The 16530-nt window shown below is 38.2% G+C and overlaps 1 protein-coding gene across 1 annotated transcript in view; it reads left to right on the top strand.

The window, feature by feature from the left end:
- Nucleotides 1-16530, top strand: part of LOC148843351 (nucleoid-associated protein At4g30620, chloroplastic-like) — a 39447-nt gene that overhangs the window by 2051 nt on the left and 20866 nt on the right. The window contains exons 2-4 of the mRNA XM_088958170.1: nt 2590-2744; nt 14268-14368; nt 14470-14509. Coding sequence (XP_088814296.1) covers nt 2590-2744; nt 14268-14368; nt 14470-14509 — 296 coding nt within the window. The remainder of the gene's footprint in view (nt 1-2589; nt 2745-14267; nt 14369-14469; nt 14510-16530) is intronic.

The raw sequence follows: 16530 nt of genomic DNA, 5'->3' as shown, positions 1-16530 counted from the left end.
GTTGAGTGACTGAATCATTTTTTTTTTCAAATGATTCAATGGAGCGAGCTTTCTAGTGGATCCATTTATGCGCTAAAGATATGAGTGGTTTAATAGCATTGGGGAGAAGGATAAAGTGGATCCTAATGAATGTCTCTTGTCAAATACTGCTATATTCCTCTGAGGATTTCCCCTGATGTGTCTTTTCCTTGGTGGGGAATTTGGTGGCTCATTCTTCATGTGGACTGCAGTTTTGACAAGATTTGAACAATCAATCACATGATATCACAAGATTTGAACAGGTACATACTGTGTAGAAGGATAGATGTATCAGTTTCTCACTTTTTATCCTTTATCCCATGCCATATAAGGTCTAGTCATATCTCATTGTTCCTTTTAAGTCGTGCTTGTTCATTTTTGAAGATTTTCCTGCCTTGATCTTCTCATGGTCCACAAGGGGGTTTATTGTTAGAGGTTGAATTCTATGGAACCTTGCACCATTTTATATTTGCTGGGACCTTCAAAGGAGCACAATCGCCATGTGATTAACAGAGTATCCTGCTTAATACTGGTGCTGATTGTGAAGATCAGATGTCAATTAATATTTTTCTGTGTCCACCTTAAATGACTTCCATGGTCTGAGATATGAGCACTTTTGTGGACAGTGAGATTCAATCATTTCAATTTTTAAACGCTTCTTTTGATATAAAGAGGACTATACATGATAGCTTTTTATATGATTGCTTACTCATTAGCCATGTAAAGTCCATTTATACAGGACTAGGGCCTCTTTTAAATACTTAATGCAATGTACTATAATTATAAAAGAGAAGTGGTTTGGCAGTTTCTCATCTAGGACTTCTGCAGAGGAAGATCAAGTTTTATTTAAAGCAGCATTGGCTGTGGTGGCATGGATCATAATATGCTTCATATTCGTCTCTTGTAGACATGGAATTAAAAGGCTCTACTCTTCTTCTTTTTATTTTGGTAGGTCTGTTTTATTTTGTTATACCCAGATAACTGCATTCTTTGTGTAGCTTTCACCTATAAAGCTGCTGCTGTGTGTGGGCATATGCAGGTAGAATTTAACCCTTTTAATGTTATACAGAATCCTAGAAATATCCTCATTGGTTTATGATAGAATACAGAAGGTAGGCATCCTCCAAGGTTTGCAATATCCCCAGAATATGCCAATATTACCCATGAAATTTCCCATTTTAGGGGGTTCCAAAATATGTACAGTGGAACTTTTATAACTTTTATAACTAAATAAATTGCTAAGCTATTTGGAATCTTTCAAAATCTCAGGATTTACATTTTTTTGGCAAGTCATGAAAGATTTTATTAAGAGCAAAAAAGAAGTTTCAGTGACAACTTTCAAGCAGAGTCGTGAGGTGCAGCCCCCATTACATAATCAAAATTACACTTGAGCCACAAACAATTCAGACTTATACACCCTCTGTTTTGTAAAAAATAATCAGCTAACCCTTTTGCTGACCTCCTTTCCCATTGAATAATAATTGTCATATCTCTAACTAGCCATTTAAATATTTTCATAGAATCCCTATATTTTCAGACCACTGTTTCTGGTAAATTCAGCCACCTAGTACCAGCTTAGAATCACCCTCAATTACCAACCTGCCAAAGTTCAAGTATCTAGCAATTTGTACTCCTCACAAGTCTGCTTTGAGTTCAGCAATCACTGAATCCCCTTCTCCAACAGGGCCTGAAAAGACAGCAAGAATGTGCCCACCAGAATTTTTAAAGACTCCTCCAATACCATCCAGCCCTTGATTTTCAAAACAGCTTCCATCAAAATTTAATTTAATAAAACCATCTCCCGGGGGAGTCCAGATTGCAATTGGTTTATCCTTCCTAACAGAACTTCTTGCTACAGCTTCCCAATTTACATTATTAGCTTACCATACTTTGGTGGGAAGTGGGAACTAGAGATATGCTGACCAAAAGCACATTTACATGATTATTATTTTACATGTGATGAATCCCACCTGTATAATAAGTAATTTGTTCCTTAATCTTGTGATACTTGTTTTATATGGTTGTTTTTCATAGTATCATATATATATATATATATATATATATATATTGGTATTAACTGTGTATGTTAAAAGCTTATAGTCTTACTGCAAGAAATTAATTCTCTTCATTGTTTCATCAAACTGAACAAGTTTATGCCATTCAATAATTTTTGCAAAGTTTCCTGTAAAATTTCTTATTTTTGAAGGTTCAAAGTTTTTTTTTTCCTCCAAAATTGATATTACAAACATTGGTTATGATGTCCAGTGAAACTATAGTGATGTAAAGAAACTGCATGTGAACTAAGCTATTGCAATATGAAATGAGTTGTCCTTTCTTCATGTCATGCAGCAAAAGAAAGGAAGATAGAATCTTTATGACATGGAATTTTCTCCAGTTAACCAACCTCATATAATTAGACAAGGATTAATTTAGTTGAGCTGAGCATGTTATTTTTTCCAGTTGGTTGTTGGCTTCTGACTTAGTTCAAAAAGGTCTTATTATGGGTTTTATGCATCTATCTGACCTTTTTTCAGTTTTTATTGCAATTTATCTTCTTGTGCTGATTTCCAGGCAACAAGCTAAAGTCAAGCACAATTCCAGTTGGTCTACCAAGTTTGTCTTGGCCTAGAAGGAGATCTGGGCATACACAGAAATCTATACATGTTTATAGTTTATTTGGTGGAAAAAAGGAAAATAATGAGAAGAATGAAGACACTCCATCAAAGGTGAGCTCAGATACCTTCTTGTCTCGATGGAATGTTCAATAGAATTTGGAATGATTTCATCTCTTAAAATTAATATGATATTACTTTCATGATTATATGGAGACCTTCCGTTCTAATTCATATTTCTTTCATTAACAAATATAAAGTCTTGACACATTTATTCATTTCAATAAATACTACATCTTAAACCCTTTCTTTCATCCTCTTTCTCTCTCTCTCAAATACACATAAGCACATTCATTTATGCAAGAGAAACTTGTATTGTTTGTTAACAATCCAAACATGATAAAACAAAAAACATTAGGTAAAATTTGTGTGCATTATATGAAAATTGCTGAATCATAACTCAAACATAAATGGACCAATGATAAAGCAACATGTCACAATGAAATCTTTAATGTTGTTAAAGTCTTTCATGATAAATATGCCTTGTGAAACGTGAGCCAATGAAAAGAGGCTAAGGAACCTTCTACAAGAGATAGAATACAATGTTAACACTCCAATGAAGCTCTATTGTGACAATCAGGCTGTAGTTCATATTTCTTATAATTCGGTGTTTCATGAAAGAACCAAGCACATAGAGGTTGACTATCACTTTGTGAGAGAGAAGGTGCTGAGTGGAGTGATAGACACTACATATGTTAACACAGGAAACCAGTTGGCAAACTTATTTACTAAAGGGTTGAGTTGGGGAAGAGTGGACTACATATGTAACAAGCTGGGATTATATGATATATACTCATCAGCTTGAGGGGGTGTTAGTGTCGAGTATGTAGGGGTATTTCTGTCTTTATACTTATGTTGAGGTTGCTGATGTGTAATATTATGTTATAACTAGTGTCCCTCACTTAAGTAGGGGTACATGTGTCTTTTCCATTATGTTAGTAATATAAAACATAATTGGCCGAATGGGAGAGGTAATTTTTTCTCTCACTTGAACCGGACTTTTCTTTTCTCCTTTTCTCCTTTTCTCCTTTTCTCCTCCTTTCTCTCTCTCTCTCTCTTTCTTTCTTCTTTCTTCTTCTTCTTTCTTCTTGGCTGTTATTAGACTAACAGAACTCAAGGGCAGGCCGAATCATAATAAACAAGTCTATTAATTATGAACAGACCCATTCAATTGGGCTCTCAAGTGATTAATGGGCCCAACAATGATGCTGTAAATAGGCCAGCACTTAATCATGGGCTTGCTACAATAGTGAATGGATCTCACAATCTTTGACAGTGGATGGGACCCACTATAGGTTTAAACCTTTGTTTAACAGTGGGTATTGCCCACTAATCAGAGCATTAGAATATGGGTTACAAATCAGGGGTGTTACAATTTATTTTATCAGTGGGCCCCATTGATTAGATCATTGAATTATATTTTTGACAGTGGATGGGACCCACTATAGGGTAAATTTTGGTTTAACAGTGTGTATGGTCCACTGATCCAACCATTAGAATATGGGTTACAAATCAGGAGTGTTAAAGTTTGTTTTAATAGTAGGCCCCGCTGATTAGATCATTGAATTCTGTTTTTGATAGTGGATGGGACCCACTATAAGGTAGATTTTGGTTTAACAGTGGGTATGGCCAACTGATCAGATCATTAGAATATGGGTTACAAATCAGGAGTGTTAAAGATTGTTTTAACAGTGGGCCCCACTGATTAGATCATTGAAGTTTGTTTTTGACAGTGGATGGGACCCACTAAATCAGTATGATTAAAATTTATTTTATTCGGTAAACTTGAAGCTGGTAGGCTTAGGAAAATTCCTGGGAGTCTCAATTGTAGGCTTGGAAGAAGAAACAATAAGATATTTGGAAAATATGGAGAAAAGATGGCTAGAAGAGAAGGAAAAATCAAAAGGAGAGAAAGGGAATCAGGGAGGGAAGAAAAACAGAGAAATGTTGTGGCTTCCCTGGAGTTTAAATGATAAAGCAGGGAAGGGGGAGGGGTCATCTAGGGGTGGAGGGGGAAAAATCTGTAAGGTTCAGGGGCTGGGGTTTTTCCATTTTGTTTTCAGATGGATCTGAAAGTACTTTCGTGGAATGTTAGGAGTCTGGTCAGGCAGGAAAAGGTTGGTGATCTACAATTTTCTTAGAAGGTGGGAGTCAGATATAGTGTCCTTTCATGCAACAAAACTGGAGGAGGTAGATGCCGGTCTAATCAGATGTGTTTGGGGTCAAGGCCAAGTGAGGTGGGCGACTAAATCAGCCAGAGGGACAGCAAGGGGTCTATTAATTCTCTGGAATTCTTCAAAATGCAAACTGGTCTCTTCTCAGGCTGGGGATTTCTCAATCTCAGTGATTTTGGAGTTTGAGGGGGCCTTCAGGGTTAGTTTACAAATGTCTATGGTCCAACTATAAACTCAGAGAAAGAGAGATTGTGGGAGGACTTGGCGGCAGCTAGAGGTGGGACCGCTTTACCGTGGGTGATTGGAGGGGACTTTAATGTTGTAAGATTTTTGGAGGATAAGAAGGGAGGAACTCGTAGATCAAGGGACATGATGAGATTTGCAGATTTTGTCAATCAATTTGAGCTCCTTGATCTCCCACTTGTAGGGGCCCAATAAACAATCAGGAGAGTCCAGTTCTGGAAAAGTTGGACAGATTCTTGGTCTTTCCTGGATGAGAGGATTCTTTTAAAACTCTAAAACAGGTTGCTCTCCCTAGGCCGGTTTCTGATCACTCTGCTATTCAGCTTGTGTGTGGAATTCAGAGGACAAGGAAAGTTCCTTTCAAGTTTGAAAATGCATGGTTTGAAGAAGAGGGGCTGATCTATCTACTTTCTTCCAAGTGGTCAGAAGTTCAACTTGAAGGAACAAGCTCTTTCATTTTTGCAAAAAAAAAAAAAAAAAATATCAGCCTCATTAAGGATTATCTGAAACTCTGGAAACAGGAATCCAAAGGTGGTGTGGAGATTGAAAAGAGGTTGTGTCTAGAAGCTATCAAGGAAGTGGATTTGGCTGAAGAGTGGGGTCCTTTGTCAGAAGTGGGTAAAACAAAGAGGGCAGAAGCTAAACTGAAGTTAGACAGACTAGCCTATGAAGATAAGCTGAAATGGAGACAAAGAGCTAAAGTTAAATGGTTCAAAGCAGGAGACAAATTCTAGTTTCTTCCACAAGATGGAAAACACAAGGCAAAGGTTCAATCAGCTGGAGAGGTTGGAATTAGATGGTGAGGTGGGAGAAACTTGAACAGACATGAAAAACATTGCCACAAGGTATTTTTCAGATTTGTTCAAAGAAAACTAGAAAAGAAGACCCCTCCCAGTCAATCTGGCTTTCAAAAGGCTTTTAGAGGAGCAACAAAGGGAGCTAGAAGCTCCTTTGTCAGAGGAGGAAGTGTGGCAAGTGATTGAAAATATGAAAATAGATAAATCACCAAGGTCGGATGGTTTAACTAACTTATTCTACAAGAAATGATGGGAGGTGGTGAAGGATGATTTGATGAAGGTTTTTCAGGACTTTCATCACAATGTTGCTCTGGAGAGAAGTCTGAATGCAACCTTCATCTCTCTAATACCATAGTTAGAGGGTGCAACAAATGTCAAGGGCTTTCAGCCAATTAGTTTATTGAACAGTTGCTTTCAGATCTTGGCCAAGGTCCTAGCTGAAAGACTTAAAGAAAGTTTTTGATTCAGTAATTTCAAAACATCAGTTTGCTTTTGTGCCTGACAGGCAAATGCTAGACAATGTTCTGGTGGCTAACGAACTGATAGATTCAAGGAAGAGGAAGGGCAGGCCAGGGTTGTTATGTAAGCTAGACTTGGAGAAAGCCTATGACCATGTAAATTGGAAGTGTTTGGACTTTGTTTAGGAGAGCATGAATTTTGGTCAGAAATGGAGAAACTGGGTGAAGGTAGGCATTACCTCTCCAAAATTTTAGTCTTAGTGAATGGTCAGTCAGCAGGATTCTTCAAAAGTACCAGAGGCCTTAGACAAGGGGATCCCCTTTCCCCACTTCTGTTCATTTGTGTAATGGAGATTTTAACTACTTCTGTGAACAAAGTAGGTGGCTTGGGTTTGTGGAAAGGTTTTGAAGCATGTCCAGGTGGGGGGAGAAAGTCCAGCTATTCCAGTTTGCAGATGACACACTCTGCTTCAATGATGCAGAAGTAGATCAACTTGAAATTCTGTTAGGGGTCCTAAGCTGGTTTAAAGTGGTAACAGGGCTAAGAGTAAATTGGTCTAAGAGTAGACTAATTCCAATGGGCCGGATTGAGGACCTTGATTCTCTAGATGAGGTCCTGGCCTGTCAAATTGGTTTTCTGCCTACCATATACCTTGGCTTGCCTCTAGGAGCCAAGTTTACTTCTTTTTTATTTGGGATCCAGTGGTTGAAAGGATGGAAAAAAAATTAGCTTCTTGGAAATCCATTTATTTAACTTTTGTAGGCAGGCTTGCTCTCCTCAAAAGCTCCCTCTCAAATCTGCCCTCTTATTTTCTTTCTGTTCCCTATTCCAACAAAAGTGGCCCAAAGGGTGGAAAGAATCCAGAGAGATTTCTTATGGAAATGTTGGGACGAGGAAAAAAGAATATACCTGGTCAATTGGGACCAAATTTGTTCTCCCAAAGGAAAAGGGGGTCTGGGGATTAGAAAACTGAAGATACTTATTGAAGCCCTCCTTGGAAAATGGACCTGGAGGTTTGGGACAGAGAGGGGGAGCGGGTGAAGGAGACTGGTAGCAGCTAAATATGACACAGACAGAGGTGACTGGATAACCAGATCTAGTGTTAACTCCCTAGGGTGCTCCCTTTGGAAGAAGATCATGGATTTGTACCCCTTGCAGAATGGGAGTCTGGTTCAGAAGGTGGGAAATGGTCTGCATTTAAAATTCTGGAAAGACAAATGGTGTGCAGAAAGGTCTTTGGCACAGCTATTTCCTCAGTTGTTTCTCCTGGCTGATAATCAGGGTTCTCTGGTGGCTGAGTGTTAAGAAGTCTCAAACAATTCTATCATTTGGAGCCCCTCATTTAGAAGAAACTTCCAGGATTGGGAAATTAATCAAGTGAGGGAGTTGTTTGAGCTGTTATCCAATCAATCCATAATCCTGTTGGAAGATGACAGGTGGGGTGCAGACAGATTGTTTTCTGTGAGGTCCTTTGCCAGATTTTTGGAAGTGACAGACCTTACTTTCCAGCCGCTACTGTTTGGAATGCGACAGCCCCTACCAAAGTAAATGCTCTTGTTTGGGCTGCTGCCCTGGATAGGTGCCTCACTAAGAAGAGTCTGTTGAGGAGAGGAGTGCAGATTCAAGACTTGAGTTGTGTGTTATGTGGTCAGCAGGAAGAGGACAACAGTCATTTGTTCCTCCACTGTTCTGTTTTGATGTCTTTATGGAACCACTATCTTTCCTCTGTAGGTGTACCCTGGGCCATGCCAAAGTCTGTGTTGGATCTGATATGGTGCTAGGACTGTTTAAGGCTTTCCAAGTTGGCCAAAAGTGTTTGGAGATCAATTCCTGCAGCAGTGATCAGCACCATCCGGGCAGAGAGAAATAATAGTGTTCCATAACAAGGCCAAAGGAGTAGACAGGCTCATTTCCAATTCTTTTGGAAAAGTGGTTTCTTGGACTGCATCTGTAAAAGGTTTCCAAACCAGGGAGATTGGAGCCCAGCTGAACTCCAGAAATCTTCTTGAGTTGTAATTTTATCTGGTTTTTGGGCCTGCCTTTCTTTTTCGGGGGCCAATTTGTATCCTACTCTCTTTTCTTAATAAAATTACCTTAACTTTAATATATATATGAGATAGGATTAAATAGAAGGGTGGATAAGATTCACCAAACGTAATCCTAATCTCAGGGAGTTAAAGCTTTAGTCCTTATCACAAATAACCTCTTTTTTACATGGCATATAACACAAAGGGGTTAGAAACTCTCTTAGAATCATAACAGAGCTCTAGAGAGAAAGAAGTAAAAAAAAAAAAAAAAATACATGTATGCCTTAAAACAAGACAAGAGTCCCCAGGCCCTTTGACTCTTTGAGAGTTTTGTAAAGAGCAGAGCATGGAAAAAATGTCCAAGAATAAGATGTGTGGACAAGATAGAAGGGAAGAAACAAAAGGGGATATGCATTACCTGTACTACCTGTACTTTTTCTCCTAATAGCAGAATTATCTTTATCATCTTTTCTCCTTTCTTCGACAGCTTCAATTTTCTCTCCCTCTCTTTCCCCCTTTTTTCTTCTTCCCTCTTTATATAGACCAGGGTAGTTAGTATATATAGGTGGCAGTCAGTTATGAGAAGAGGAGTTAAAATAACTTCCCCTCTCTTCATATGCGGGATTGGTTATTTAACTCCCTTCAATAACCACCTAATTTGAAAATTTGAACTATTTCAATTTCAAATTATTAGGAAAGTCAACTGACTCATAGACTCCCCAATATTTTTAATATTAAACAGTTACGTATCACAACAATTTGTATTTCTGGATGCACTATCTTGATTAATCTAGTAGGCTTAGATATCTAATTCAATAATGAGCAATACAAACCGGATTTTCTTTTTATTGGTAACAAGATTAAAAAGTACTTATTAAAAAATCACCATGAAATAGTACAAAAGATAGAAACAATAGCAAAGTAGATGAAAAAATCCCAAGGCTGTGATATTGATCAATCAGCAACCCTGAAGACCTATCTAGAAGGAAGAAGGCTTTAAAAGGTCCTGATATTATCACTGTGATAGTATGGCTATTTGAACTAAATTTAACACCAGTTTTGTTTTTTCATTTTACAAATTCTTTGTGGGGTTTGACCATAAGGTCTGATCTTTCTAGTTGTAGTTGGTTTATGTTTAAAGTTTCAGATCATCATATATATAGTTTAGGAGTTACTGAGAAACTTTGATTAAAGCAAATAGTGGCAGTTCTATAATTTTAATTCTTTTATGGTTCATGTTTCCTCTTTCTTCTTTTTCCTTTATCTTTAGTTATTGTGAGCGAATGGACATATATTTTAAGGATTTGAGAGCAAGGCATTGACTGGGAACACGAGGTAAGTGCCATATCACGGAGAGAAATGTGGGATCTGCTTCCCATATGTTCGTTAAAGACAAAGAAGATTCTAGAATATGCACTCCATGCACGTCGCTCAGTTCCCTAATTCTATAAATAGGTAACCATGGCCCTGAAGAGGGGATCTTCCCCTTAGCCATTTTTACCATAGTCTTCTTAGCAACCTAACCTTTGTTTAGTTCCTTACCCTTAGCTCTTCTCACCCTTAGGCATCTTCATCTCCCAACTTGAAGACCAATAGACCATCTTCATCCTATCGGCTTACAGTTATTTCCCAAAATGAGTTTATTTAACATCACTTTTTTTTTATTTCTTTTGAAGGGCTACACAATGGGGGGTAGCCCATCCCCCAACCCAGGTGCAGGTGGGATTCGATCCTAAGTCTCCGCTATGACCAGCAGGAGACCTTACCAACCCGCTGGTTGGCACCTTTCAAGTTTATTTAACATCTTTAAAGAACCGAATTTAATCCAGATACGATTTTCATCATTTTACATAAAAAACATAGTTTTCTTTTAGCCATTTTTGTGTTTTTGTCCAAGTCGTTTCCAATGCCCTAATATTTTGTCTCCCCCATAAATTTCATTACCTTTCATCCTATAAACTTTCATGCCAAATCTCTATTTAAAACCCTAGTTTCTGGAATTTTAGTAATTTCTCATGAAGATTTTTTTTCACCTTTTTTTGTGAAAAACTTGCTTAAAATGCCTTAAATTAAACTACCCTGTACAGTCATCATAAACAGCTCTATAAAGTTTCATAAAAATGTTGCATCCCTGTATAAGGCTATCAATGGATCAGGTTTGGGCTGGTTCAAGTAAACCCTATCTCAATTCTTCAACTGATAAGAAAACACCCAACTCTAGTTCTAACCTAGGCCCTATAGGGTTTGTAAGTAATGGATCCAAAACCATCCCTATCAATTAGGCTTATCAGGTTTGATCCAATAAGATCTGATTATATGCAAGAGGCCTGCACCTGACCCAATCCTTTTGGGTTTTGAGCCAGGTTCACATTGGGGTGGACTCATGCTAAACCCAATCCGTTGGCATCCCTACATTTGACAACAAAACCACTAATTCTCATGCTCTCTCTCTCTTCTCTAGATATGCTTTATATCCTCTGTAGAATGATATTTCTAGTCATCTTATATGAAAATATTGCAATCAAACAATAATAAACAGATATAAATGAGACAAGGATACATGAGAAGAGCTCAAGACAATGAGCAAAAGTACAACTGCTTCAGCCACTTAAGTGCAAACACAAGCAAAAACCGAGAAAAGCATAAATTTCTTAAAAATTACAGCCCATCCCTGGGCATCCCCAGTCTAAACTATCTCTACCTACCCCATTTCTTGCCAGCAAGTACATGTGTATTTTACATAATTGGTTCAGGTCTTAGCTTTTGGGAGGTCATCTTCCCTATTACTTGAGGCTGGACTGGTGTATTCCTAATCTGCATTAATGAAAGTTACTGTTTCCAATAAAAAATGGTCCAGGTCTTAATCAGTCTGGAACAAGTAAAAACAATACTGACCCTATTATGATTTGGAATCAAAATACAACCCAAGACCTTATAAAATATGGTTGAATCTGTTTAAGCTTGTCAGGTTGACCGAGATCATTGACAGCCCTAATCCTAAACTTAGTTTTTGAATTTTCTATTTTGTCATGGTGTTGAAGAGAATTTGCAGTTTTCAACTGTTTGACCTGGAACCCTTATAACTATTATTAGCCCTTGCCTTTAATCCTAAATCACTCTTTAAAACCTTCTTAGCTATCTTTATCTTCCTAGGCTCATCCTTGGGTCATATCAGTCTTACACCAAGCTGCTTCCCAGCAACTTCCCGGTTCCCCATACACCCATGGAAAAGCAAAACTCTCTAGCCTGAGTTGATCTAAACTCCTAGCTACTAAAGATTTAGCCTCTTAAAAACAATGTCAATATAACCATGGACCCCTCCATCTCTCAACCACCACACTAAACTGGAGAGTTACCGTGAATCTTTATTATAGAATAACCCAAATAGAATAAATCATGCCACCTAATTTGTTCTAGGTTTAACCTAAATAACAATAGTCAGGGTTTAACCTAAATAAAATCCATCATAACATCCATAATCTAAATCAGTGTATTGGACTGGTCAGGGTTTATAATTATGGTATCATCAAGAAGCGCCAAGATAAGATGTGAATTCTTCCCAAAATATTTTCTACGGATAACCACATTGAGCTATATACTGTTGGGAATACAACTGCATATAAAAGATCCTCAAACAAAAAGTTACAAGTTCCTATATATGACAAGTTTATGCAATATCCTTCATGGCTTTCAAGTTTCCTAAATGGTCCTCTGAAAGGAAGTCTTTCCACCAAAGAACCAAGGGACTCATATTTGTGCCTAACCATCCAAAGTGACTTTCCTTTCTGGCAAACTTCTCCAATCTTTTCCTTCCAATCCCCCAACAAGTATGGAGGGATTGAAGGTTGTGGGGTCACACCACCCTTGGATCCCAAAAGAACACCAACCTACAGTCCCTACTGGTTGAAAGTCCAGCCTTGCATTTCATATATTCAATCCCCATGCTTTATCCCTTAGAACTATGGGCATAAATTCAGTACCAGATTCTTATATTATCAAAGTACCTACTTTAATTTTACTTCACCACAAATGATGGGAGATCTCTAGCAAGGAGATTTTAACAATTCGTCAACCTTAATCCCAACTATTTGGGTTGGCTACACAAATCTTCTCACAATTGTTACTTATCAATAACCATTTTTTTCTTTCAAATTTGAAGTTCTTAGATCATTTCTCACTACTCGAGCCCATGACTTCTTTGGTCTTACCCTTACTCTTTTACAGTCACCCATCATTGATGCAGCCATTTGTCATCTGTGCACTTGACCAAACCATCTCCGTTGACTTTCTCTCATCTTGTCACCAGTCAGGTTATTCCTATGAGAATTCTAATGTGTTTATTTCCAATTCTGTCCTTTCTATTTCTTTGCATTCCATCTCAGCATCATCATCATAGATACACTCATTTTTTAACATGTTTCTTGATTGCACAACACCCTGTCCCATCTAATAATGCTGATCTTATAGTTTTCTTTTAAAATTATTCTTTTAGTGTTATTGGTATATCCTAGTTACACAGCAAATCAGATGCACAAGTGCACCTCTCTAGTTCTATAGGCAACCTTGTCTTTAATTTCTACTTCATTGTTGATGATTGATCCAAGGTATTGGAAATGATTAGTTTAGGGTGTCTCCTGATCATCAATCTTAATTCCACAATAGAAACCTTGTTTAGAGCTTTAGATAAAGATTTTGTATCCTTGTTTTCCCCTTATTTCCTCTCATCATGCTCCTTATATTTCTATCTAGTTACCTGATACCCCTACCCTGCAGCTAGCCTTGTAACTTTCCTATTGACGCAGCACAACTTCCTTATCTACTTTTTGTTTCCTCTTCATGTTCTTCCCTCCTGTCCCTTTCTGTAAGCCCTTCCAATGTGAACTCTTCCTTTACCTTGCCCCCCATCCTTGAACTCTTCCTTTACCTCCACCCCATCTAGGACTGCCCGCCCCTCTTCAATTCTATACAAATTTCAAGTCTTTTTATATTTAGAAAAATAAAAAAAAAATCATGAATGAATAGTGAAGAAACTTAGACCACAGGTCTAAGAAGACAAGAAGAAAGTTTGGAAAGAAAAAAGGGGCTAAGATCATATAGTTCACCATATTCTCCTTCCTTCATTTCAATTAAAGAACTAAAATGGTCTCAATATGATGATTGTAATTTCTGTCACTGTCCATATAGGTATGACATTTACATGGCTGTATTTGTGCACCCAATCCACAAGTTGCACCTGGAGCTCTTTTCATGATTTCCTTTGGCAAATACTAATTCATTTCAATTATATGAAATTATATTTTATTGCAATTAAATACTATACCTACAGGAGGTATTTACATAATATTCTTTAGGATATATGCATAATAGTCATCAGCTGCCTAGAACTAATGTAATTTGAAGGGATCATGGCTAAGCAAATCTTCCTATAGGCTGTAACAATTGCTTGGGTGATGATTTAACTGCATTGTGCTGTTTATGAGCATCCTTATGGATGTGAATGTTGTGTCTGCATCTATAGGGCTGCATACTGGTTTTTAAATTACTACTGTTTCTAGATATTCTTTTTAAGATCTTTTAGTGGACAACAATCATATAATATATCCCATTTTCCAAATAATATTTTGTCCAGTATGGTTGTCATTTGATTAATATTTATCTGTCTTTTCTTTTCTTTTTCTTCAATTCGCTTACTAACCCGAAGTTCTGAACTTTGTTATCAGTTGTGTTTCGATCAGCTGCTTTTAATTATTATGTTGCATCTTTGAGAAAAAAATTATATTATGATCTTTGCCTATTTTGTTTGAACTGGAAAAACAACAAAGAATCTCTTGGTTTGTAGTCTTCTTTGGAAATTGAACTTCTGTTATTTGATTGTAGGCAGGAATTTTAGGAAACATGCAAAATCTATACGAAACTGTTAAGAAGGCTCAGATGGTTGTACAAGTTGAAGCAGTGCGTGTACAAAAAGAACTTTCTGCGTATGAAACACTGTCAACCTTTTTGTTATGTGATTTTATCTTTTTCTTCCGGTGTTGTGAATGTCTTACTCTGTCTTTTATGCTTTCTACCTGTTCTGCAGAGCAGAATTTGATGGTTATTGTGAAGGTGAGCTAATAAAGGTATGGATTTTCACATTTTGTTTTAGTTGTAGGGATCAGGTCAATATTTGTGTATAATATGATCCAAGCAAAAGAATAGGAAAACCTGACATTAGATGGCATAGCCTACAAGGGCTACTGGAGGAATCCATTCTCTTTTCTCATTTTAAATGTTTCTGTGTTAAAGTGAGCCGAATAGGGGTAGTTTAGTCATCTTATGTGTGTTAAGTAGTTTGCTTATGTGGCAGTTTTATTAGAGTACTCTGCCCCACACTTAAGTATGGGCAATTTAGTCTTTGTAAAAGATTATTAGACTCTAATAAAGATTAAGGGGGTCGACTGGATGGGTAGTCCATCAGATTTCGACAGACCCTTATTTCCTTCTTCTTCCTCTTCTTCTTCCTTGACTTCCTGGTTCGGGTTACTGTAGCAGCATTCGAAACATGGTATTAGAGCCATGTTCCTGACCTACTTCAGTTGGTAAAGCACCTCAGCAGTGTTCGTGGCTCTCCTTCCCTGCGTTTCTGGTCAGTCAATGGAGAAAACTAGTTCGCCCTAGGTCTGAAATCTCACAGCTTGTCTCTCTCTGCTGCGCATATTCTTCTTCATCAAGAAAAGTGACTTCAGCAGTGAATGGTTGGTTGAGACTCTCAAAGGAAGGTCGGTTATCTCTTCTTCTTGTGTTGCTGGTATTTCTGGGTAGAAACCCTTCAAGAGGCTGTTAGTACTGATCAGAACCTAGAGAACTAGGTTTACTGTTTCCCTAGAACGGGCTGTGTGTACAGTAGCCGAATGGTGTAGGGGCTGCTGTAAGTTGTTTAGTGGTGTTAGGGCTGCTCTAAGTGGCCAAGTGTTGTAAGGTGTAATGCTGTGACCTAGCCGAACTTTTGTGGCTGTGTTTTGGCCCTCTTAAAAGTGTTAAACTAGTCTGAACTGGGTGTAACAGGTTTGACTATGTTGTGGTGGTTGTGTGGCACAATCCTTATTGAGTGGTTGTAAGAGGGCTTACATGTGATTACTGAAGTGTTAAATTGATTCTTATGTGGTTCGTGGTGTTGTGAAATCAGCAGTAGTGTGAGTAAGAACAAGGCGTGTGTATCCACTGTTGTGTTTAGGGGTTGCTATAAGTGCTGGAACATCAATTTTTGGATAACAGCAGTCAGCTTGTTGCTGAGAATTCAGGTTAGAGGCAACTGTGAAAGGTACCATGGCAGCAATAGGAGATGGGTGTAATGATCAGAAACCTAGTGTGGTGGTTTCCCCTGACTACCTATGTGTACAGATGACCTCAATTAAACTGAATGGGGAGAACTATGTTCCATGGGCTAAATCTGTGGAAGTTTTCCTCAAGGCAAAGAGGAAAGTGAATCACATAAAGGATGAGAAACCATCGGCTGACTCCCTAGGGTTTGATGATTGGGAACAAGAAGATGCTCAAATCATGACTTGGCTATGGAACAGTATGGAACCAAAAATTAGTGCCAACTTCATGTTTCTTGATACGACTAAGGATATATGGGAACATGCTAAGAAGTTGTATTCTGGACAAGATAACACAACGGGAGTATATCAATCAGGAGTACTTTGATTTGCAGCAAGGAAACAAAACACTAGAAGAGTACTATGCCAGCATGAAGAATATAAGGAATGAACTCAATGTCTATCATCCCCTCACTCCAGATATTAAAGTTCAGCAACCGCAAAGGGAACAACTAGATGTTACAAGATTTTTGGTTGGGCTGAAACCGGAGTATGAACCAGTTAGAGCCCAAATATTAGGGAGCTCCACCCTTCCTACACTTGAGGAAGTATTCTCACGGCTTTGCAGAATCTCTTTGGGACAGACAGAGACTCCCACACAGTCTGATAGATCAGCACTTGTGACAGCTAGAGGAGGTGGACACAGTACAAGAGGGGGAGGACATGCCTCCCGGGGTGGCCGTGGCAGTTCCATGATTGGTCGGGGTGGTCGTGACTCAGGGGGAGGCCGTGGCAGAGGGAAGAATAACTCTGAAAGGAAGTGTACTCATTGTGGTAGGGAA

This window comes from Nelumbo lutea, chromosome 8 (genome assembly GCF_056320005.1).
Source record: "Nelumbo lutea isolate HS-2025 chromosome 8, American lotus-T2T, whole genome shotgun sequence".
Lineage (NCBI taxonomy): Eukaryota > Viridiplantae > Streptophyta > Magnoliopsida > Proteales > Nelumbonaceae > Nelumbo > Nelumbo lutea.
This window is presented reverse-complemented; position numbering and strand designations above follow the sequence as displayed.